This window comes from Harmonia axyridis, chromosome 7, assembly GCF_914767665.1.
Source record: "Harmonia axyridis chromosome 7, icHarAxyr1.1, whole genome shotgun sequence".
Taxonomy (NCBI): Eukaryota; Metazoa; Arthropoda; class Insecta; order Coleoptera; family Coccinellidae; genus Harmonia; species Harmonia axyridis.
The window spans coordinates 24,641,578-24,667,810 of record NC_059507.1 but is presented as its reverse complement, the minus strand read 5'-3'; the positions used below and the strand labels follow the sequence as shown (position 1 = coordinate 24,667,810).

Sequence of the window (26,233 nt, the reverse complement as noted above, 5' to 3'; positions counted from 1 at the left end):
GTTCTTGTTTTCTATTGAAGGTAAGGTTACAAACGAATATTTTGGGGTTTCAAATGAATACTGATGAGTTACTAACGAATGGATAAAAAAAATTATTTTAGAAAAAATGGGTGCCAACTTCGCAGTTTAGGGGTGCTATTTTTCTGGTATCGTTGAGGTTATAAACGAAATTTTTTGTGTAATGAATAGTTATCGACTAAGAAATACCGGAAGCAAATACAAAAATATGAATTTCTGAAAAAGTAGGTGCTAACTTCGTAACTTCGCATTTTAGGAGTGATATTTTCCCATTATATGTTAGGTTTCAAACAAAAATTTTCGTGTTACTAAGAGCAACTAAAGATGAACTTTCAAACTGAATTTTTTTTCGAGAAAAATCGAAGTGAAGTTGGCATCCCAGTGGAATATGATATATTTCTACCAGTATCCTTGAGGTACAAACGATTTTTACAAAATTTTACAATATTTACAAATATTTTCTAACGAGTTACTAACGAATGCAAAAAAAAATATTTCTGCTATTTTCCTGTTATAACAAAATTTTTCGTATTATAAATAGTTACTTACGAAGTACCATCGAAAGTAAAAGGAAAATATAAAATTTTGGGGGAGTGTGTCCTAACTTTGCATTTTAGGTGTGATGTTTTTTCTTTATAGGTTAGGTTAGGTTAGGTTAGGTTAGGAAAAAATTTTTCGTATTATAAATAGTTCCTTACGAAGTACCATCGAAAGTAAAAGGAAAATATAAAATTTTGGGGGAGTGTGTGCTAACTTTGCATTTTAGGAGTGATGTTTTCTCTTTATAGGTTAGGTTCCATTCAAAAATTTTTGTGTTACTGAAAGAAGCGAACATTAAATTTCGAAAATGTTTTTTTTTTGAGAAAAATCGAAAAAAAGTGTGAAGTTGACACCCCAGTGGAATGCGAAATTTTTCTACCAGTATCCTTGAGGTACAAACAAAAATTTTGTTGTTACAAATTTTCTAACGAGTTACTAATGAATGCAAAAAAAATTTTCTTCATTTTCAAAGAAGAATTTTTTTCTCGAGCATAATTGAAAAACTCTAAAAATGACCTTACATCTTTTTGGTCGTTCATCAGTGAAAAAAAATCACATAATAAAATACCATCAACGATGAAGTTCAGTGATAATTCTTTTGACAACGCTGAAGACATTTCAGGAGCTTTTGCAAGTTTCTTTGAGTCCGTGTACACACGAGATGATAATTATTCTGGGGAAGTGTCAAATTACGGATACGTCAAATTCTCAGTTATTTCACGGGAAAATCCCAGAAAGAGTGTCAAAAGCTTGAAATAAAAAAAATCTGTTGGTCTTACATTTAAAAAGGTTGCATTGATTTTCTTATCATTCCATTATTGCATATTTTTAATTTATCCCTATATAGTAACGTTTTTCCCAGTCCCTTGAAGTCATCGACTAATACTCCGATCCATAAAAAAGGGGATCGCAATCTTATTGAAAACAATCGACCAGTATGCATATCGAATGCTCTGTCTAAAATTTTCGAAAAAATAATATATAATGATATAATTGATAATTTAAATATTAAATCAATGAATGTCAACACGGTTTCGTTCGGGGAAAGTTAACGGTTAGTAATCTTTGTTCTTTTGCCGAGCTTGTAGCTGAAGCAATGGAGCAGGGCTTTCAACTTGATACGATATATACAGATTGTGAAAAGGCATTCGACCAGGTGAATCATTAATTGCTTGTTGATAAACTTGCTTCGAGTGGTTTTTTCAAGGAGGCTTGTAGCTTCATTGAGTCATACTTGAATCATAGAACACAAGTTGTGAGGGTTGAAAGCAAATTTTCTTACAAAATAACACAAAGTTCAGGTGTACCTCAGGGTTGCATACTGGGGCCCTTACTCTTCCTTATTTTCATTAATGATCTTCCTTCTTGTCTACGTTTTTCCATAGCATTGTTATTTGCAGATTATTTCAAGTTTTTCAGGAAAACTTTAAGTGTACTCGATTGCTTTATATCACAGAAAGATCTAGATGCAATTGTTCATAGGTTCAGAATTAATAAAATGTCACTTAATATAGAAAAATGTAATGTTGTCAGCTTCACTAGAAAATCTAACCAGGTACTTTTCGGTTATGAAATTGATTCGGGGATGATAATGCGTAAGTCAAATGTAAAAGATTTGAGTGTGATATTTAAGCACAATTTGAAATTTAACGACCATTTTGAGCTTCCGATAAATAAGGCGTACAAGCTTATGGGGTTTGTTTTGAGAAACACTAAGGATTTCAATATTTCAACCACCATTCTACTCTATAATACCCTAGTCAGACCCCATCTTGACTATGCCTCAGTGGTTTGGATGCCAATGACAATTACTAATATCAATAAAATTGAGAGAGTTCAGAAAAGATTCCTCAGATACTTACATCTAAGGAAATATTATGTATATCTCTTTATGAAATCATATATTTCCATGTTACAAGATTTCGTGATGTATACATTAGAGAAAAGGAGAAAGTATAATGAAGTGCTATTTCTGTCTAAAATCATTTCCAATCAAAATTGTAATTTTATTGATTTTATTAATTTCAAAGTTCCCAAATTGAATTTGAGGATGAAAAATAAAGAGATTTTTCTTGTTGAACCAGGAGGTTTTTCTCCCGCAAACAAAATGATGATTGTATATGATGAATTTCTTATGGATAATGATGTAAATATATTTTTTTACTGCTTGGAAATCCTGGGGGATTTATTTTTTCTTAGGTTTAGTAATGAATTGTTTGCATTCTTCATTTGTAATTACTATGTATCATGGTGTGGGTCTGGCAATAAAATACATAAATGAAATAAATAAAATCTTCGAGGTACAAACGTAAATTTTTGTAGTACAAATAGTTACTAACGAGTTACTAACGAATGTGAAAAAAATTCTTAATTTTTGAAAAAGTGGAATTCCAGAATTCCGTAAGTAGCTAATTCTAGTTACTTACGCTTAATTACGCTTGTCAATACCACTATTGCCACTCGAGTCGTTAACGACAATAATCCTTAGAAGTCTTTCATCAACTTTTGATCGAATGACATTTCGTACAAAAATAGCCAATTGGTCCATAACTAATTTCTATACCTTCGTTAATGTTTACCATAACGTTGTAAATAATGCTATCGTAGTGGTGTTTCATAATTATATTGTATTCAATCGTTTTCATTAACTTGTTTAGAAAAAATTTTTCGACAAAAATGTAATTGCAGATCCCCGCCCTAATTTCCCTTTGATTCCCAATTGTAAAACGTAAAAATGAGAAATTCTTGCCAAAAAACATGTTTTTCAAAAATTTGTTCAGTTTAGTTTTTTTCATCTGGAGGCTCCCTCGTACCGGAGGCCCTCGGCGATCGCCGACCGAAAATTGAAGTTGACAAGAACAATGCAGCAGTTTATGGTGTTTTAAATAAATAGAATTCATGATAGGTAACTTCATTGAATTAGATTTAACACTTCAGGAGAAGTTAATATAATAATAATAAATCACTAGATATAACTTATTCAATTTCGATAACATTTTCAGTGTAGTACAATATGAATGAGAACATTCAATAATCTCAACATTTTTTTCATAATAGAGGGGTTGTTATTCTAAAGATTCAAGATTAATTGTGCAGTTTGAAGAAATGTCATTCACATTGCGTTTCCAGAACTTCTCTACCTCTTTCAGATTCTACCACGATGAGTCATTAGTTCCCATTAGTTGGTTCAACTTCCGTTTTAGTTCAAAACCCCCCTGAATCAAAATCCTGGCTGCGACACTGATAACGGTGAGGGTAGGTCAATTTTCACATAAAGAGCATCAGTAAAATGAGATGAAGATAAGATGAAATAAAAGAAAGTAATTTCCACTTAACTTTTAATGTTTGCGATATTTGTTTTGTCATTATTAACTAATCACAGAACATTAAAATATAGGTGGAATTTAATTTGTTTGAGTTTATTTCAAATTGATTCTCAAAGACCGATAATTCAATGAAGCATAAATTGAAAAATACCTGAAGAGAATAACAATAGAGTCAATAAAATGTATTCGTATTACATAAGATTGAATTCGAGCTAAATGTCGCCTTGTTGTATCTAATTGAAGAATAAAGTCGTTAAAAAAAAAAAAAAATTTTCGATTAATACACGAAAATCTACAGAAATTTCTTTAATACTCCATGACATTTTCAAACTATAATAAAATTCATATTCGAGAGATATATACATTTAACTTGTATTTTCTATAGCGCGTTTCAATTTCTAAGTAAAATCAAAACAATATTTTTTTATGATATCTGCATAGAAAAAAACTGATAACGGTGAGGGTAGGTTTATTTACATAAAGAGCATCAGTAAAATGAGATGAAGATAAGATGAAATAAAAGAAAGTAATTTCCACTTAACTTTTAATGTTTGCGATATTTGTTTTGTCATTATTAACTAATCACAGAACATTACAATATAGGTGGAATTTAATTTGTTTGAGTTTATTTCAAATTGATTCTCAAAGACCGATAATTCAATGAAGCATAAATTGAAAAATACCTGAACGGAATAACAATAGAGTCAAGAAAATGTATTCGTATTACATTAGATTGAATTCGAGCTAAATGTCGCCTTGTTGTATCTAATTGAAGAATAAAGTCGTTAAAAAAAAAAAAAATTTTCGATTAATACACGAAAATCTACAGAAATTTCTTTAATACTCCATGACATTTTCAAACTATAATAAAATTCATATTCGAGAGATATATACATTTAACTTGTATTTTCTATAGCGCGTTTCAATTTCTAAGTAAAATCAAAACAATATTTTTTTATGATATCTGCATAGAAAAAAAGCTTAAATACTTCAAGAATATTTTAGGGCGAAATTCACTGAAAATGAGGGATTGCAAAAGTCATTGAATACTCAATACAATGTGAAATGAAACGTGCATTCAAAATTTCCTATTCGAATTTCCCGGAGAACGACATAGGTAGGTACTGACAATAAAGAAAATTGAATTTTAGATAATACAATGAGATTAGAGATGAACGAAAAAAAGTTCTCTAATGTGAAAGAACACAAAACAATTATTTGGTGTCGAGAAAGAATGACTAGTTACTTAATATTGTATGATGGATTCGTTCCTTACATGATAAAAATTTATTATTAAAAGGAATAAAACAAAGTAATGAACAAATGTTTGAATGTTGACAAAAATCGTTTCGCTAATGCTAAAATATAATTCGATTGATACTTCAGAATAATGAACAATTTCTTCAGATTCAACTATACAAGCATGCTCAACATCCAAAATTTCGAATTTAAATATGAATAAAAATAATGTGAGTAATTATATCTCAGAAGCAACAAAAATCCGAACGCACATTAATTAATCTAGTGATTCCTCATCACTTGAAAAAATATTCCAGAAGAAAATGAGGAAATACAACATATTTATTCAACTGATGATTCTAAATTCATTATAATCGATATAAAAATTTATTTTTGAGAATTCTTCATAAAAAATCATATATGAGATTGCTATACTCTCGAAAGGACAATTCATTCATACGATATCTCTAAGAACTATTATTGGTTTTGAATGGAGGAAATGAATTCGGAGTCTACAAGTTTATTTTGAATTATTACCCTATGATTACTTTGAACCGAAAAAACATTCAAAAAGAGGATATATGAACACCAAAGTACTCATTCTTCAGATATTGTTCTTTCAAAATATGAGAATCATTGAAAAAAACGGGGCGATACCCTAAATAATGATTTCGAAATTCTCCGTATGGAAAACATAATTACAAGATTACCACTCTTGAAATCTCTAGATGAAGAATTATAATTTTCAAAGTATACTTTTGAACGAATAAACCTATTTAAACTCATTTCTATTATTAAATATCTTCAGATGAAGAATAGAAAATCATTATAACAAAATCTTAAAACCTCCACTATTCGATATATCCTTCTTATATATTTATACATTTTCATAGAAATAAAAATCCAAATTGACAAATTATTGAACTGACCAAAATAAAAATAAATTATCCAAAACTGTACATATTGACACAACGGTTACAGTTTCGTTAAATATATTTTTGTTTTGGTTGGTTTTAATACTTTGTCAATTTGGAATCGTGTTTCTAGAAAAAAGAGTTCAAATTTTGTCCAAATTTAAAATTAACCTGAGGAAGATATAGCGCTGGCGAAACAATCAATCTGTTCCGCAGAAGAAGAAGAAGAAAGATCGATCTATTTCTATGACTTCATCAGTAGATGGGCAGGTATACCTGAGTTAAGAATGTTATTCACAGTGAAATTAGAGATCGGAGTGTTAACTTATCTTCGGACGCTTTTTGTTGAGAACACAAGTCGTTATTATTTTTGGTTTTTAGTGACGAAACAAGTGTTAGTTCTGAATATTTCATATTCAAGCTGTTTCTTAGTTTATTTTGTGCTAATATAAAAGTTTTTGAAAATCATGGTGAGCTATTACCTACAATACTGTTCTCAATTGATCACAATTCAATGATTTTTTTTAATTTAATTTTTTCTATTTATTAAATGGAAAATAATTGAGTTGATGTGTGAATATTTGATTTTTTAATATTTTTTATTGCGAATGTAACTTAAATTGGGTTTTTTCTATCAATTCCAGGAAAATTATGTACGTATTGTCTCAGACTATTCAAGAGATCAAATGAGATCTACAGAAGGAAACAATGGGACAAATAAACGAAAGAAAGGAGCACAATGTAATTGTAACAAACCAAAATCAAGAAAAACAAAAATAGAACAAAATGAACAAAGGACAGAAATTCAAGGTGATTCGAAAAAACCGAAATCAAGAAAGACTGCGACAAAACAAAATGAACAAACGACAGAATTTCAAGGTGATTCGAAAAAACCGAAATCAAGAAAGACTGCGACAAAACAAAATCAACAAATGACAGAATTTCAAGGTGATTCGAAAAAACCGAAATCAAGAAAGACTGCGACAAAACAAAATGAACAAACGACAGAATTTCAAGGTGATTCGAAAAAACCGAAATCGAGAAAGACAGTGACAAAACAAACTGAACAAACGAAAGAAACACAAAGTGATTCGAAAAAAACAAAATCGAGAAAAACTAATATAAAAAAAAATAAAAAAACGGAAGAAACACAATGTGATTCTCAAATACCCAACTCGAGAAATTTAATTGATGTCTATTCAGAAATAAAAACCAATCCTGAGTTGAAAAGATATTGGCACAAACGGTTTCAACTTTTCAGTCGATTTAACCATGGAATTCAACTTGACGAAGGTAAGTCATATATTCATTTTTGGTAACAATTACGTGGTTTAGGAAAAATCGTATAATTCAATTTTGAACTTAATAACGATTTTATAAACTTTATTTTTTTTACAGAAAGTTGGTACTCCGTCACTCCTGAATCAATTGCCAAGAAAACTGCAGAAATATGCAGAACTAACGTAATAGTTGATGGATTTTGTGGTGCTGGAGGGAATTCGATACAGTTTGCCCTCACATGTAAGAAAGGTAATAAATTGAAAAATATAATGCAAATCAAATTCCGGATTCGTCTATAACTCACTCAAAAATATTTCATAGAGTACCGTTAACCTATATTTATTCTGGTAAAATTTGTTTTTAATATAAATTGTTCCTCGGAATAATAATGATTCATAATTTCAAGGAAATATTGAACACTTCAGATTGATAATATCAATTTATTTTTTCCAAAGAAATAATGAGTATGTAATTGATTCGATTAATTATAGTATAAAAAAATCATGATTTCATTCGAACATACTTTCATCTAATATTTGTATATACCTACACTGTGTCCGTAAAGTATAAAAAAAAATCATTTTCAGCTAAACAGACCCTTTTAAGAAATAATCCTGAAACACGTCGATTTTTATTTTAATTTACAGTATTCTAAAATAATACTCCAACATACAGGGTGAATTACTTTCGAGTAATGACGTCACCATCATTCATTTTGAATTGAACACCCACATTTTGTCTCAATTTTCCGATTACTCTAGCTGAGCTGATTTCAAAAATGTATCACATGTTGATTCCAATTGGTACAAGGTGAACAAAAATACAATAGTTTCGTGTGTGCTCATAAAGTCACGCGTAACATTTTTCATTAATTAAATTGTCACCCTGTAGTTTGTTACATTTTTAGATTAATAAAAATGAGCTTTTTCCAAACATGTTTGGTACTTGTGGTCTAGCAGATAGAATATTGAAGGAATTATTTCGTATTTTTATACATTTTTATTCATCTAAAAATTTAACATACTACATTTAACAGTGTTATATTCAAACCAATTGCCGCTAGACAATAAGTATTTTTGATAATATTGTTAATTTAACTAATGAAGAATGTTACACGTTACTTTATGAGCACACACAAAACTATTGTTTTTTTGGCCACCATCTATAAATTGGAATCAACATGTGATACATTTTTGGAAACAGCTCAGCTAGAGTAATCGGAAAATTGAGACAAAATGGGGGTGTTCCATTTGAAAAAAATGACCGTGACGTCATTACTCGAGAGTAATTCACTCTGTATATTAGAATTTTATTTTAAAAACAGTAAATTAAAATAAAAAATCGACATGTTTCTGGATTATTTCTTAAAATAGTCTGTTTAGCTAAAAATGAATTTGATCCATACTTTACGGACACAGTGTATAAACTTCAAAAATTCTAAGCGAGAGGCTTGATCGAAATTAAAAGACAGAAATTGAGAACTCCGAAATATTCAGAAACTCAATCGGTAAAAGTCCTAACTCAAAGGAACGTACCAGTAGGTACGTTCCTTTGAGTCCCTGGCAGTAGCCAGATTACATTGAAGAAATATCTTTTGCAATATTAATTCATTTGAATTTATTTTCAGTGATCGCAGTCGATATCGATCCAAAGAAAATTGAACTTGCCAAGAACAATGCAGCAATATATGGTGTTTCGGAGAAAATTAAATTCATTGTTGGTGACATCATTAAATTAGCTCCAATGCTAAAAGCAGATGCGGTTTTTCTGAGTCCACCATGGGGAGGTCCATCTTATTTAAAGGAAAGGGTTTATGACTTGGAAAAAACGCTGAAGCCTGTACCATTTTCGACATTGATAAATGCCTGCATGAATATTTCTCCCAATATTGCAGTTTATCTCCCTAAAAATGTCGATACCTACGATGTAAGTATTAACTTCTTCCTGATGAACCATACTGCAAAATTGGAACAGTTGCTATATACCCACGCGGAGATGCAGTTAATTCACAGTACTTTATATTGTTGAATCATTAATTCATTTCGTGTTTCATCGACCAATTCCTAAAATCATTTTTGACATAATGGTGGTAGTAATAGTGTGTTTGAAAAATTTTGAAAGTTTTCTTGTTACTAAAACTAAAAAAATCACCAACAACCGAATAACCATTTTCATTAATGAATTATTATTTGTTTCAGATGGGACAATACTTGGGACGACATCTAAATATAGAAATGGAAGAGAATGTATTGTGTGATAAAATTAAAGCAAAAACATTTTATTATAATGGACTTGCAGAAAAATATAAAATGTATATAAATAAATGAAAGTAATGCAATAATGTATTTATATATATATCATTGCATTACATTCATTTATTTATATACATTTTATATTTTTCATTATAATAAAATGTTTTGTTTTTGCTTTTATTTTAAATTTAAAAACATATATGTTTTAAAATTTCATCCCAACTTTTGTATGCCTTCTTGTTAATAAATAGAATATACTCGAGTTAATATCATGTGCATTATTTATTTAGTTTATCAATTAATATATTGAATGTCATTAAACCAAATATTCCTTATATGCTTGGTTAACGTCTATCATTGCCACTTCAGAAAATACTGTTCTTCAAAATCAATCCGATTTTATTGTCATCATTGACAATAACTGATCCTTGTATAATAATGATATGAATATTCATATTTATTTCAAAAACCAGCCTCCAGACGCTCACTGGGGCTAAAGCTTCATCCAAAGGTACTATCAATTTCAATTTATTTCCAGACATTGGATAGACATACCAAACCAAAATACTGGCTGCGTCGCTGTTTACGATTAAAATATTAATTAGTTCAACTTTTCGTATTAGTTCAGCACCCACCCAAACCAAAATTCTCGCTGCTACACTGAAAAGCATCAGTAAAATTAGTTACTGAAAAATGTAATCGTTATTAAGCTCGTTATGAACTATTGAAGGAATTACATTTCAATTTAACAACAAATCATTAAAATTTCAAAAAGTTTTTTCTGAAGCATATTACGACCAATATATATATAAGAATTTCCAATGGTTCCCCATAAATCGGGAAATTAAAAACCAAAACTAAGAGAATCATGAAATTGTATTGGTATTTTTTTGAGTCCTGTTATTCTTGAATCAATAAGCGAAAGTCGTGTGCGTGAAGTTAGTAACTGTTTGTAACACAAACATTTTCGTTTGTACCTCAGGGATACTGGTAGAAAAATACCGCATTTCGTTCGGGTACCAACTTTACGGTTTTTTTCGATATTTCTCGAAAAACAAAATTAGTTTGAAAGTCCATCGTTATTAACTGTTCGTGATACAAAAAGTTTTGTTTGTTATCTAACCTAAAATGAAAAAATGTCACTCCTCAAATGCGAAGTTAGCACCAAATTTTTTTTTTGGAATTAGTAATCTTTTATATTCAATTCTTGTTGTTGTTTGATAAGAATATTTTGTTATTGGTTGCTCTTGATTTTGTTTCTCTGTAATTGAATATGATGCCTAAGTAGAGTATGGGTTACTGGATCTCTGATAATTGAAAGAGAGGGAGCTAACTTCGCATTTCAGGGGTTCTTGTTTTCTATTGAAGGTAAGGTTACAAACGAATATTTTGGGGTTTCAAATGAATACTGATGAGTTACTAACGAATGGATAAAAAAAATTATTTTAGAAAAAATGGGTGCCAACTTCGCAGTTTAGGGGTGCTATTTTTCTGGTATCGTTGAGGTTATAAACGAAATTTTTTGTGTAATGAATAGTTATCGACTAAGAAATACCGGAAGCAAATACAAAAATATGAATTTCTGAAAAAGTAGGTGCTAACTTCGTAACTTCGCATTTTAGGAGTGATATTTTCCCATTATATGTTAGGTTTCAAACAAAAATTTTCGTGTTACTAAGAGCAACTAAAGATGAACTTTCAAACTGAATTTTTTTTCGAGAAAAATCGAAGTGAAGTTGGCATCCCAGTGGAATATGATATATTTCTACCAGTATCCTTGAGGTACAAACGATTTTTACAAAATTTTACAATATTTACAAATATTTTCTAACGAGTTACTAACGAATGCAAAAAAAAATATTTCTGCTATTTTCCTGTTATAACAAAATTTTTCGTATTATAAATAGTTACTTACGAAGTACCATCGAAAGTAAAAGGAAAATATAAAATTTTGGGGGAGTGTGTCCTAACTTTGCATTTTAGGTGTGATGTTTTTTCTTTATAGGTTAGGTTAGGTTAGGTTAGGTTAGGAAAAAATTTTTCGTATTATAAATAGTTCCTTACGAAGTACCATCGAAAGTAAAAGGAAAATATAAAATTTTGGGGGAGTGTGTGCTAACTTTGCATTTTAGGAGTGATGTTTTCTCTTTATAGGTTAGGTTCCATTCAAAAATTTTTGTGTTACTGAAAGAAGCGAACATTAAATTTCGAAAATGTTTTTTTTTTTGAGAAAAATCGAAAAAAAGTGTGAAGTTGACACCCCAGTGGAATGCGAAATTTTTCTACCAGTATCCTTGAGGTACAAACAAAAATTTTGTTGTTACAAATTTTCTAACGAGTTACTAATGAATGCAAAAAAAATTTTCTTCATTTTCAAAGAAGAATTTTTTTCTCGAGCATAATTGAAAAACTCTAAAAATGACCTTACATCTTTTTGGTCGTTCATCAGTGAAAAAAAATCACATAATAAAATACCATCAACGATGAAGTTCAGTGATAATTCTTTTGACAACGCTGAAGACATTTCAGGAGCTTTTGCAAGTTTCTTTGAGTCCGTGTACACACGAGATGATAATTATTCTGGGGAAGTGTCAAATTACGGATACGTCAAATTCTCAGTTATTTCACGGGAAAATCCCAGAAAGAGTGTCAAAAGCTTGAAATAAAAAAAATCTGTTGGTCTTACATTTAAAAAGGTTGCATTGATTTTCTTATCATTCCATTATTGCATATTTTTAATTTATCCCTATATAGTAACGTTTTTCCCAGTCCCTTGAAGTCATCGACTAATACTCCGATCCATAAAAAAGGGGATCGCAATCTTATTGAAAACAATCGACCAGTATGCATATCGAATGCTCTGTCTAAAATTTTCGAAAAAATAATATATAATGATATAATTGATAATTTAAATATTAAATCAATGAATGTCAACACGGTTTCGTTCGGGGAAAGTTAACGGTTAGTAATCTTTGTTCTTTTGCCGAGCTTGTAGCTGAAGCAATGGAGCAGGGCTTTCAACTTGATACGATATATACAGATTGTGAAAAGGCATTCGACCAGGTGAATCATTAATTGCTTGTTGATAAACTTGCTTCGAGTGGTTTTTTCAAGGAGGCTTGTAGCTTCATTGAGTCATACTTGAATCATAGAACACAAGTTGTGAGGGTTGAAAGCAAATTTTCTTACAAAATAACACAAAGTTCAGGTGTACCTCAGGGTTGCATACTGGGGCCCTTACTCTTCCTTATTTTCATTAATGATATTCCTTCTTGTCTACGTTTTTCCATAGCATTGTTATTTGCAGATTATTTCAAGTTTTTCAGGAAAACTTTAAGTGTACTCGATTGCTTTATATCACAGAAAGATCTAGATGCAATTGTTCATAGGTTCAGAATTAATAAAATGTCACTTAATATAGAAAAATGTAATGTTGTCAGCTTCACTAGAAAATCTAACCAGGTACTTTTCGGTTATGAAATTGATTCGGGGATGATAATGCGTAAGTCAAATGTAAAAGATTTGAGTGTGATATTTAAGCACAATTTGAAATTTAACGACCATTTTGAGCTTCCGATAAATAAGGCGTACAAGCTTATGGGGTTTGTTTTGAGAAACACTAAGGATTTCAATATTTCAACCACCATTCTACTCTATAATACCCTAGTCAGACCCCATCTTGACTATGCCTCAGTGGTTTGGATGCCAATGACAATTACTAATATCAATAAAATTGAGAGAGTTCAGAAAAGATTCCTCAGATACTTACATCTAAGGAAATATTATGTATATCTCTTTATGAAATCATATATTTCCATGTTACAAGATTTCGGTATGTATACATTAGAGAAAAGGAGAAAGTATAATGAAGTGCGTTTTCTGTCTAAAATCATTTCCAATCAAAATTGTAATTTTATTGATTTTATTAATTTCAAAGTTCCCAAATTGAATTTGAGGATGAAAAATAAAGAGATTTTTCTTGTTGAACCAGGAGGTTTTTCTCCCGCAAACAAAATGATGATTGTATATAATGAATTTCTTATGGATAATGATGTAAATATATTTTTTTACTGCTTGGAAATCCTGGGGGATTTATTTTTTCTTAGGTTTAGTAATGAATTGTTTACATTCTTCATTTGTAATTACTATGTATCATGGTGTGGGTCTGGCAATAAAATACATAAATGAAATAAATAAAATCTTCGAGGTACAAACGTAAATTTTTGTAGTACAAATAGTTACTAACGAGTTACTAACGAATGTGAAAAAAATTCTTAATTTTTGAAAAAGTGGAATTCCAGAATTCCGTAAGTAGCTAATTCTAGTTACTTACGCTTAATTACGCTTGTCAATACCACTATTGCCACTCGAGTCGTTAACGACAATAATCCTTAGAAGTCTTTCATCAACTTTTGATCGAATGACATTTCGTACAAAAATAGCCAATTGGTCCATAACTAATTTCTATACCTTCGTTAATGTTTACCATAACGTTGTAAATAATGCTATCGTAGTGGTGTTTCATAATTATATTGTATTCAATCGTTTTCATTAACTTGTTTAGAAAAAATTTTTCGACAAAAATGTAATTGCAGATCCCCGCCCTAATTTCCCTTTGATTCCCAATTGTAAAACGTAAAAATGAGAAATTCTTGCCAAAAAACATGTTTTTCAAAAATTTGTTCAGTTTAGTTTTTTTCATCTGGAGGCTCCCTCGTACCGGAGGCCCTCGGCGATCGCCGACCGAAAATTGAAGTTGACAAGAACAATGCAGCAGTTTATGGTGTTTTAAATAAATAGAATTCATGATAGGTAACTTCATTGAATTAGATTTAACACTTCAGGAGAAGTTAATATAATAATAATAAATCACTAGATATAACTTATTCAATTTCGATAACATTTTCAGTGTAGTACAATATGAATGAGAACATTCAATAATCTCAACATTTTTTTCATAATAGAGGGGTTGTTATTCTAAAGATTCAAGATTAATTGTGCAGTTTGAAGAAATGTCATTCACATTGCGTTTCCAGAACTTCTCTACCTCTTTCAGATTCTACCACGATGAGTCATTAGTTCCCATTAGTTGGTTCAACTTCCGTTTTAGTTCAAAACCCCCCTGAATCAAAATCCTGGCTGCGACACTGATAACGGTGAGGGTAGGTCAATTTTCACATAAAGAGCATCAGTAAAATGAGATGAAGATAAGATGAAATAAAAGAAAGTAATTTCCACTTAACTTTTAATGTTTGCGATATTTGTTTTGTCATTATTAACTAATCACAGAACATTACAATATAGGTGGAATTTAATTTGTTTGAGTTTATTTCAAATTGATTCTCAAAGACCGATAATTCAATGAAGCATAAATTGAAAAATACCTGAACGGAATAACAATAGAGTCAAGAAAATGTATTCGTATTACATTAGATTGAATTCGAGCTAAATGTCGCCTTGTTGTATCTAATTGAAGAATAAAGTCGTTAAAAAAAAAAAAAAATTTTCGATTAATACACGAAAATCTACAGAAATTTCTTTAATACTCCATGACATTTTCAAACTATAATAAAATTCATATTCGAGAGATATATACATTTAACTTGTATTTTCTATAGCGCGTTTCAATTTCTAAGTAAAATCAAAACAATATTTTTTTATGATATCTGCATAGAAAAAAAGCTTAAATACTTCAAGAATATTTTAGGGCGAAATTCACTGAAAATGAGGGATTGCAAAAGTCATTGAATACTCAATACAATGTGAAATGAAACGTGCATTCAAAATTTCCTATTCGAATTTCCCGGAGAACGACATAGGTAGGTACTGACAATAAAGAAAATTGAATTTTAGATAATACAATGAGATTAGAGATGAACGAAAAAAAGTTCTCTAATGTGAAAGAACACAAAACAATTATTTGGTGTCGAGAAAGAATGACTAGTTACTTAATATTGTATGATGGATTCGTTCCTTACATGATAAAAATTTATTATTAAAAGGAATAAAACAAAGTAATGAACAAATGTTTGAATGTTGACAAAAATCGTTTCGCTAATGCTAAAATATAATTCGATTGATACTTCAGAATAATGAACAATTTCTTCAGATTCAACTATACAAGCATGCTCAACATCCAAAATTTCGAATTTAAATATGAATAAAAATAATGTGAGTAATTATATCTCAGAAGCAACAAAAATCCGAACGCACATTAATTAATCTAGTGATTCCTCATCACTTGAAAAAATATTCCAGAAGAAAATGAGGAAATACAACATATTTATTCAACTGATGATTCTAAATTCATTATAATCGATATAAAAATTTATTTTTGAGAATTCTTCATAAAAAATCATATATGAGATTGCTATACTCTCGAAAGGACAATTCATTCATACGATATCTCTAAGAACTATTATTGGTTTTGAATGGAGGAAATGAATTCGGAGTCTACAAGTTTATTTTGAATTATTACCCTATGATTACTTTGAACCGAAAAAACATTCAAAAAGAGGATATATGAACACCAAAGTACTCATTCTTCAGATATTGTTCTTTCAAAATATGAGAATCATTGAAAAAAACGGGGCGATACCCTAAATAATGATTTCGAAATTCTCCGTATGGAAAACATAATTACAAGATTACCACTCTTGAAATCTCTAGATGAAGAATTATAATTTTCAAAGTATACTTTTGAACGAATAAACCTATTTAAACTCATTTCTATTATTAAATATCTTCAGATGAAGAATAGAAAATCATTATAACAAAATCTTAAAACCTCCACTATTCGATATATCCTTCTTATATATTTATACATTTTCATAGAAATAAAAATCCAAATTGACAAATTATTGAACTGACCAAAATAAAAATAAATTATCCAAAACTGTACATATTGACACAACGGTTACAGTTTCGTTAAATATATTTTTGTTTTGGTTGGTTTTAATACTTTGTCAATTTGGAATCGTGTTTCTAGAAAAAAGAGTTCAAATTTTGTCCAAATTTAAAATTAACCTGAGGAAGATATAGCGCTGGCGAAACGATCAATCTGTTCCGCAGAAGAAGAAGAAGAAAGATCGATCTATTTCTATGACTTCATCAGTAGATGGGCAGGTATACCTGAGTTAAGAATGTTATTCACAGTGAAATTAGAGATCGGAGTGTTAACTTATCTTCGGACGCTTTTTGTTGAGAACACAAGTCGTTATTATTTTTGGTTTTTAGTGACGAAACAAGTGTTAGTTCTGAATATTTCATATTCAAGCTGTTTCTTAGTTTATTTTGTGCTAATATAAAAGTTTTTGAAAATCATGGTGAGCTATTACCTACAATACTGTTCTCAATTGATCACAATTCAAGGATTTTTTTTAATTTAATTTTTTCTATTTATTAAATGGAAAATAATTGAGTTGATGTGTGAATATTTGATTTTTTAATATTTTTTATTGCGAATGTAACTTAAATTGGGTTTTTTCTATCAATTCCAGGAAAATTATGTACGTATTGTCTCAGACTATTCAAGAGATCAAATGAGATCTACAGAAGGAAACAATGGGACAAATAAACGAAAGAAAGGAGCACAATGTAATTGTAACAAACCAAAATCAAGAAAAACAAAAATAGAACAAAATGAACAAAGGACAGAAATTCAAGGTGATTCGAAAAAACCGAAATCAAGAAAGACTGCGACAAAACAAAATGAACAAACGACAGAATTTCAAGGTGATTCGAAAAAACCGAAATCAAGAAAGACTGCGACAAAACAAAATGAACAAATGACAGAATTTCAAGGTGATTCGAAAAAACCGAAATCAAGAAAGACTGCGACAAAACAAAATGAACAAACGACAGAATTTCAAGGTGATTCGAAAAAACCGAAATCGAGAAAGACAGTGACAAAACAAACTGAACAAACGAAAGAAACACAAAGTGATTCGAAAAAAACAAAATCGAGAAAAACTAATATAAAAAAAAATAAAAAAACGGAAGAAACACAATGTGATTCTCAAATACCCAACTCGAGAAATTTAATTGATGTCTATTCAGAAATAAAAACCAATCCTGAGTTGAAAAGATATTGGCACAAACGGTTTCAACTTTTCAGTCGATTTAACCATGGAATTCAACTTGACGAAGGTAAGTCATATATTCATTTTTGGTAACAATTACGTGGTTTAGGAAAAATCGTATAATTCAATTTTGAACTTAATATTTGAAATTCAAATAGGAAGTACAAGAAATAAAATCAGCATGAAATATTATTATTGATAAAGAGATATAATATTCGTGTTATAGAAAATAAATGAAATGAAAAAAGTAGAAGTATATTTATTTGAGCTTATACAATATTGAAGTTCTATAATTTGAAAAACGAGAAAACGTAATTCTTCAAGGAAAAATCGTAATTTCAGCTAAGAATGACCAATAATAAAGTTTTGAAATTGTTGGAAAATAAAATCAATCCTCATTTGAAATTTGAATATAATTTGTTATAACACGTAGAGATTGTCGAAATGTTTGTTGTACCCGAATTTTGAGTCAAGAATGGTTTGAAATTAATGGGTTCGACTTAGTGATGAATGATTCGAGATGTGTTCCCGTGTGAAGGGAAAATATAGAAACTTGAAATTTTCAGGGTGGATACAATGACGAATATCTTGTTAAATTCGAGTTTTGTGATTTTTCGGATGGAATGTTGATAAAAGTGCATTTATTATTAATTGTAAGTCTAACGATTTTATAAACTTTATTTTTTTTACAGAAAGTTGGTACTCCGTCACTCCTGAATCAATTGCCAAGAAAACTGCAGAAATATGCAGAACTAACGTAATAGTTGATGGATTTTGTGGTGCTGGAGGGAATTCGATACAGTTTGCCCTCACATGTAAGAAAGGTAATAAATTGAAAAATATAATGCAAATCAAATTCCGGATTCGTCTATAACTCACTCAAAAATATTTCATAGAGTACCGTTAACCTATATTTATTCTGGTAAAATTTGTTTTTAATATAAATTGTTCCTCGGAATAATAATGATTCATAATTTCAAGGAAATATTGAACACTTCAGATTGATAATATCAATTTATTTTTTCCAAAGAAATAATGAGTATGTAATTGATTCGATTAATTATAGTATAAAAAAATCATGATTTCATTCGAACATACTTTCATCTAATATTTGTATATACCTACACTGTGTCCGTAAAGTATGAAAAAAATTCATTTTCAGCTAAACAGACCCTTTTAAGAAATAATCCTGAAACACGTCGATCTTTATTTTAATTTACAGTATTCTAAAATAATACTCCAACATACAGGGTGAATTACTTTCGAGTAATGACGTCACCATCATTCATTTTGAATTGAACACCCACATTTTGTCTCAATTTTCCGATTACTCTAGCTGAGCTGATTTCAAAAATGTATCACATGTTGATTCCAATTGGTACAAGGTGAACAAAAATACAATAGTTTCGTGTGTGCTCATAAAGTCACGCGTAACATTTTTCATTAATTAAATTGTCACCCTGTAGTTTGTTACATTTTTAGATCAATAAAAATGAGCTTTTTCCAAACATGTTTGGTACTTGTGGTCTAGCCGATAGAATATTGAAGGAATTATTTCGTATTTTTATACATTTTTATTGATCTAAAAATTTAACATACTACATTTAACAGTGTTATATTCAAACCAATTGCCGCTAGACAATAAGTATTTTTGATAATATTGTTAATTTAACTAATGAAGAATGTTACACGTTACTTTATGAGCACACACAAAACTATTGTTTTTTTGGCCACCATCTATAAATTGGAATCAACATGTGATACATTTTTGGAAACAGCTCAGCTAGAGTAATCGGAAAATTGAGACAAAATGGGGGTGTTCCATTTGAAAAAAATGACCGTGACGTCATTACTCGAGAGTAATTCACTCTGTATATTAGAATTTTATTTTAAAAACAGTAAATTAAAATAAAAAATCGACATGTTTCTGGATTTTTTCTTAAAATAGTCTGTTTAGCTAAAAATGAATTTGATCCATACTTTACGGACACAGTGTATAAACTTCAAAAATTCTAAGCGAGAGGCTTGATCGAAATTAAAAGACAGAAATTGAGAACTCCGAAATATTCAGAAACTCAATCGGTAAAAGTCCTAACTCAAAGGAACGTACCAGTAGGTACGTTCCTTTGAGTCCCTGGCAGTAGCCAGATTACATTGAAGAAATATCTTTTGCAATATTAATTCATTTGAATTTATTTTCAGTGATCGCAGTCGATATCGATCCAAAGAAAATCGAACTTGCCAAGAACAATGCAGCAATATATGGTGTTTCGGAGAAAATTAAATTCATTGTTGGTGACATCATTAAATTAGCTCCAATGCTAAAAGCAGATGCGGTTTTTCTGAGTCCACCATGGGGAGGTCCATCTTATTTAAAGGAAAGGGTTTATGACTTGGAAAAAACGCTGAAGCCTGTACCATTTTCGACATTGATAAATGCCTGCATGAATATTTCTCCCAATATTGCAGTTTATCTCCCTAAAAATGTCGATACCTACGATGTAAGTATTAACTTCTTCCTGATGAACCATACTGCAAAATTGGAACAGTTGCTATATACCCACGCGGAGATGCAGTTAATTCACAGTACTTTATATTGTTGAATCATTAATTCATTTCGTGTTTCATCGACCAATTCCTAAAATCATTTTTGACATAATGGTGGTAGTAATAGTGTGTTTGAAAAATTTTGAAAGTTTTCTTGTTACTAAAACTAAAAAAATCACCAACAACCGAATAACCATTTTCATTAATGAATTATTATTTGTTTCAGATGGGACAATACTTGGGACGACATCTAAATATAGAAATGGAAGAGAATGTATTGTGTGATAAAATTAAAGCAAAAACATTTTATTATAATGGACTTGCAGAAAAATATAAAATGTATATAAATAAATGAAAGTAATGCAATAATGTATTTATATATATATCATTGCATTACATTCATTTATTTATATACATTTTATATTTTTCATTATAATAAAATGTTTTGTTTTTGCTTTTATTTTAAATTTAAAAACATATATGTTTTAAAATTTCATCCCAACTTTTGTATGCCTTCTTGTTAATAAATAGAATATACTCGAGTTAATATCATGTGCATTATTTATTTAGTTTATCAATTAATATATTGAATGTCATTAAACCAAATATTCCTTATATGCTTGGTTAACGTCTATCATTGCCACTTCAGAAAATACTGTTCTTCAAAATCAATCCGATTTTATTGTCATCATTGACAATAACTGATCCTTGTATAATAATGATATGAATATTCATATTTATTTCAAAAACCAGCCTCCAGACGCTCACTGGGGCTAAAGCTTCATCCAAAGGTACTATCAATTTCAATTTATTTCCAGACATTGGATAGACATACCAAACCAAAATACTGGCTGCGTCGCTGTTTACGATTAAAATATTAATTAGTTCAACTTTTCGTATTAGTTCAGCACCCACCCAAACCAAAATTCTCGCTGCTACACTGAAAAGCATCAGTAAAATTAGTTACTGAAAAATGTAATCGTTATTAAGCTCGTTATGAACTATTGAAGGAATTACATTTCAATTTAACAACAAATCATTAAAATTTCAAAAAGTTTTTTCTGAAGCATATTACGACCAATATATATATAAGAATTTCCAATGGTTCCCCATAAATCGGGAAATTAAAAACCAAAACTAAGAGAATCATGAAATTGTATTGGTATTTTTTTGAGTCCTGTTATTCTTGAATCAATAAGCGAAAGTCGTGTGCGTGAAGTTAGTAACTGTTTGTAACACAAACATTTTCGTTTGTACCTCAGGGATACTGGTAGAAAAATACCGCATTTCGTTCGGGTACCAACTTTACGGTTTTTTTCGATATTTCTCGAAAAACAAAATTAGTTTGAAAGTCCATCGTTATTAACTGTTCGTGATACAAAAAGTTTTGTTTGTTATCTAACCTAAAATGAAAAAATGTCACTCCTCAAATGCGAAGTTAGCACCAAATTTTTTTTTTGGAATTAGTAATCTTTTATATTCAATTCTTGTTGTTGTTTGATAAGAATATTTTGTTATTGGTTGCTCTTGATTTTGTTTCTCTGTAATTGAATATGATGCCTAAGTAGAGTATGGGTTACTGGATCTCTGATAATTGAAAGAGAGGGAGCTAACTTCGCATTTCAGGGGTTCTTGTTTTCTATTGAAGGTAAGGTTACAAACGAATATTTTGGGGTTTCAAATGAATACTGATGAGTTACTAACGAATGGATAAAAAAAATTATTTTAGAAAAAATGGGTGCCAACTTCGCAGTTTAGGGGTGCTATTTTTCTGGTATCGTTGAGGTTATAAACGAAATTTTTTGTGTAATGAATAGTTATCGACTAAGAAATACCGGAAGCAAATACAAAAATATGAATTTCTGAAAAAGTAGGTGCTAACTTCGTAACTTCGCATTTTAGGAGTGATATTTTCCCATTATATGTTAGGTTTCAAACAAAAATTTTCGTGTTACTAAGAGCAACTAAAGATGAACTTTCAAACTGAATTTTTTTTCGAGAAAAATCGAAGTGAAGTTGGCATCCCAGTGGAATATGATATATTTCTACCAGTATCCTTGAGGTACAAACGATTTTTTTTTGTTACAAATAGTTTCTAACGAGTTACTAACGAATGCAAAAAAAAATATTTCTGCTATTTTCCTGTTATAGTTAAGGTTTCAAACAAAAATTTTTTTGTTACAAATTTTCTAACGAGTTACTAATGAATGCAAAAAAAATTTTTTTCATTTTCAAAGAAGTGGGTGCTAACTTCGCAATTTAGGAGTGATAGTTCATCATTATAGGTTTGGTTACAAACGAAAATTTTCGTGTTACAAATGGTTACTAACGATGAACTTTCAAACAAATTTTTTTCTCGAGCATAATTGAAAAACTCTAAAAATGACCTTACATCTTTTTGGTCGTTCATCAGTGAAAAAAAATCACATAATAAAATACCATCAACGATGAAGTTCAGTGATAATTCTTTTGACAACGCTGAAGACATTTCAGGAGCTTTTGCAAGTTTCTTTGAGTCCGTGTACACACGAGATGATAATTATTCTGGGGAAGTGTCAAATTACGGATACGTCAAATTCTCAGTTATTTCACGAGAAAATCTCAGAAAGAGTGTCAAAAGCTTGAAATAAAAAAAATCTGTTGGTCTTACATTTAAAAAGGTTGCATTGATTTTCTTATCATTCCATTATTGCATATTTTTAATTTATCCCTATATAGTAACGTTTTTCCCAGTCCCTTGAAGTCATCGACTAATACTCCGATCCATAAAAAAGGGGATCGCAATCTTATTGAAAACAATCGACCAGTATGCATATCGAATGCTCTGTCTAAAATTTTCGAAAAAATAATATATAATGATATAATTGATAATTTAAATATTAAATCAATGAATGTCAACACGGTTTCGTTCGGGGAAAGTTAACGGTTAGTAATCTTTGTTCTTTTGCCGAGCTTGTAGCTGAAGCAATGGAGCAGGGCTTTCAACTTGATACGATATATACAGATTGTGAAAAGGCATTCGACCAGGTGAATCATTAATTGCTCGTTGATAAACTTGCTTCGAGTGGTTTTTTCAAGGAGGCTTGTAGCTTCATTGAGTCATACTTGAATCATAGAACACAAGTTGTGAGGGTTGAAAGCAAATTTTCTTACAAAATAACACAAAGTTCAGGTGTACCTCAGGATTGCATACTGGGGCCCTTACTCTTCCTTATTTTAATTAATGATCTTCCTTCTTGTCTACGTTTTTCCATAGCATTGTTATTTGCAGATTATTTCAAGTTTTTCAGAAAAATTTTAAGTGTACTCGATTGCTTTTTATCACAGAAAGATCTAGATGCAATTGTTCATTGGTTCAGAATTAATAAAATGTCACTTAATATAGAAAAATGTTATGTTGTCAGCTTCACTAGAAAATCTAACCAGGTACTTTTCGGTTATGAAATTGATTCGGGGATCATAGAGCGTAAGTCAAATGTAAAAGATTTGGGTGTGATATTTAAGCACAATTTGAAATTTAACGACCATTTTGAGCTTCCGATAAATAAGGCGTACAAGCTTATGGGTTTTGTTTTGAGAAACACTAAGGATTTCAATATTTCAACCACCATTCTACTCTATAATACCCTAGTCAGACCCCATCTTGACTATGCCTCAGTGGTTTGGATGCCAATGACAATTACTAATATCAATAAAATTGAGAGAGTTCAGAAAAGATTCCTCAGATACTTACATCTAAGGAAATATTATGTATATCTCTTTATGAAATCATATATTTCCATGTTACAAGATTTCGGTATGTATACATTAGAGAAAAGGAGAAGGTATAATGCAGTGATATTTCTGTTTAAAATCATTTCCAATCAAAATTGTAATTTTATTGATTTTATTAATTTCAAAGTTCCCAAATTGAATTTGAGGATGAAAAATAAAGAGCTTTTTCTTGTTGAACCAGGAGGTTTTTCTCCCGCAAACAAAATGATGATTGTATATAATGAATTTCTTATGGATAATGATGTAGATATATTTTTTACTGCTTGGAAATCCTGAGGGATTTATTTTTTCTCAGGTTAAGTAACGAATTGTTTGCATTCTGCATTTGTAATTACTATGTATCATGGTGTGGGTCTGGCAATAAAATAAATAAATGAAAAAAATAAAATCTTCGAGGTACAAACGTGAATTTTTGTAATACAAATAGTTACTAACGAGTTACTAACGAATGTGAAAAAAATTCTTCATTTTCGAAAAAGTGGAATTCCAGAATTCCGTAAGTAGCTAATTCTGAACTTACTTACGCTTAATTACGCTTGTCAATACCACTATTGCCACTCGAGTCGTTAACGACAATAATCCTTAGAAGTCTTTCATCAACTTTTGATCGAATGACATTTCGTACAAAAATAGCCAAGTGGTCCATAACTAATTTCTATACCTTCTTTAATGTTTACCATAACGTTGTAAATAATGCTATCGTAGTGGTGTTTCATAATTATATTGTATTCAATCGTTTTCATTAACTTGTTTAGGAAAAATATTTCGACAAAAATGTAATTACAGATCCTCGCCCTAATTTTCCTTTGATTCCCAATTGTAAAACGTTAAAATGAGAAATTCTTGCCAAAAAAACATGTTTTTCAAAAATTTGTTCAGTTTAGTTTTTTCAATCTGGAGGCTCCCTCGTACCGGAGGCCCTCGGCGATCGCCGACCGGCTGATCTGGCCAGACCGGGCCTGGAGAAAACTGATTTCGTCACCCTACCATGAATATGGCTGTCACTATAAATGAAGGCTTCATTTTTAGAATCAACTTCTTCATCTAGTTTGTTTATACATATGTCCCAAAATTTATTGGAAAAGTGAGTAAATATTGGTACATTTCTCAGATTTTTGGGCCTTTCTTGAACGCTCTACAAATAACTCAGATAAAATCAGTGAAGGTAATAGCAAAAGGAGGCGTTAGCAAATTGCTTCATATTTTTTTTATATTTGCATAGGTATTTCATATTTTCTTCATTCTGAATGCAAAATTTTGTAGAAGGTACTTACCATCATGAAAAGGATATATTTGTTTCACGCCCGAAAATTGAAGTTGACAAGAACAATGCAGCAGTTTATGGTGTTTTAAATAAATAGAATTCATGATAGGTAACTTCATTGAATCAGATTCAACACTTAAGGAGAAGTTTATATAATAATAATAATAATAATACACTAGGAACAACTCATTCAATTTTGATAACATTTTCATTGTAGTACAATGTGAATGAGAACATTCAGTAATCTCAACATTTTTTCATAATAGAAGGGTTGTTATTCTAAAGATTTGAGATTAATTGTGCAGGTTGAAGAAACACCATTCACATTGCGTTTTCAAAACTTCTCTACCTCTTTCAGATTCCACCATCATGAGTCATTAATTGGTTCAACTTCCGTTTTAGTTCGATACAAAACAAAACGTGCATTTAAAATTTCCTATTCGAATTTCCCGGAGAACGACATAAGTAGGTACTGACAATAAAGAAAATTGAATTTTAGATAATACAATGAGATTAGAGAGGAACGAAAAAAAGTTCGCTAATGTGAAAGAACACAAAACTATTATTGGGTGACGAGAAAGAATGACTAGTTACGTAATATTGTATGATGGATTCGTTCCTTACATCATAAAAATTTATTATTAAAAGGAATAAAACAGAGTAATGAACAAATGTTTGAATGTTGACAAAAATCGTTTCGCTAATGCTAAAATATAATTCGATTGATACTTCAGAATACTGAACAATTTCTTCAGATTCAACTATACAAGCATGCTCAACATCCAAAATTTCGAATTTAAATATGAATAAAAATGTGAGTAATTATATCTCAGAAGCAACAAAAATCCGAACGCATTTTAATTAATCTGATGATTCCTCATTTCTCGCAAAAAATATTCCAGAAGAAAATCCTCATTTTCTTCTAACATATTTATTCAACTGATAATTCTAAATTCATTATAATCGATGTAAAAAATGTATTTCTGAGGATTCGTCA

The 26,233-nt window shown here is 30.0% G+C and overlaps 2 protein-coding genes across 2 annotated transcripts; both read left to right on the top strand.

Moving 5' to 3' along the window:
- Nucleotides 1–6,723: 6,723 nt before the first annotated feature.
- On the top strand, nucleotides 6,724–9,657 carry LOC123685333 (trimethylguanosine synthase-like). The gene is made up of 4 exons (XM_045624992.1): nucleotides 6,724–7,330; nucleotides 7,436–7,567; nucleotides 8,946–9,244; nucleotides 9,517–9,657. Exons 1-4 carry the CDS (start codon nucleotides 6,724–6,726, stop codon nucleotides 9,643–9,645), a joined length of 1,167 nt encoding a protein of 388 aa, XP_045480948.1. The 3' UTR covers nucleotides 9,646–9,657.
- A 7,645-nt stretch (nucleotides 9,658–17,302) lies between these two features.
- LOC123684555 (trimethylguanosine synthase-like) lies at nucleotides 17,303–20,565 on the top strand. Its single transcript, XM_045623849.1, has 4 exons — nucleotides 17,303–17,718; nucleotides 18,344–18,475; nucleotides 19,854–20,152; nucleotides 20,425–20,565. Exons 1-4 carry the CDS (start codon nucleotides 17,358–17,360, stop codon nucleotides 20,551–20,553), a joined length of 921 nt encoding a protein of 306 aa, XP_045479805.1. The 5' UTR covers nucleotides 17,303–17,357; the 3' UTR covers nucleotides 20,554–20,565.
- Nucleotides 20,566–26,233: the final 5,668 nt, after the last annotated feature.

What these genes read in the sequence shown, in the direction of transcription:
- LOC123685333 (XM_045624992.1), top strand. Translation starts at nt 6,724, where the DNA reads ATGAGATCTACAGAAGGAAACAATGGGACAAATAAACGAAAGAAAGGA. An exon ending in TGGAATTCAACTTGACGAAG is followed by an intron (nt 7,331 to 7,435) that starts GTAAGTCATATA and finishes TTTTTTTTACAG; the next exon opens with AAAGTTGGTACTCCGTCACT. An exon ending in AAAATGTCGATACCTACGAT is followed by an intron (nt 9,245 to 9,516) that starts GTAAGTATTAAC and finishes TATTTGTTTCAG; the next exon opens with ATGGGACAATACTTGGGACG.
- LOC123684555 (XM_045623849.1), top strand. Translation starts at nt 17,358, where the DNA reads ATGACAGAATTTCAAGGTGATTCGAAAAAACCGAAATCAAGAAAGACT. An exon ending in TGGAATTCAACTTGACGAAG is followed by an intron (nt 17,719 to 18,343) that starts GTAAGTCATATA and finishes TTTTTTTTACAG; the next exon opens with AAAGTTGGTACTCCGTCACT. An exon ending in AAAATGTCGATACCTACGAT is followed by an intron (nt 20,153 to 20,424) that starts GTAAGTATTAAC and finishes TATTTGTTTCAG; the next exon opens with ATGGGACAATACTTGGGACG.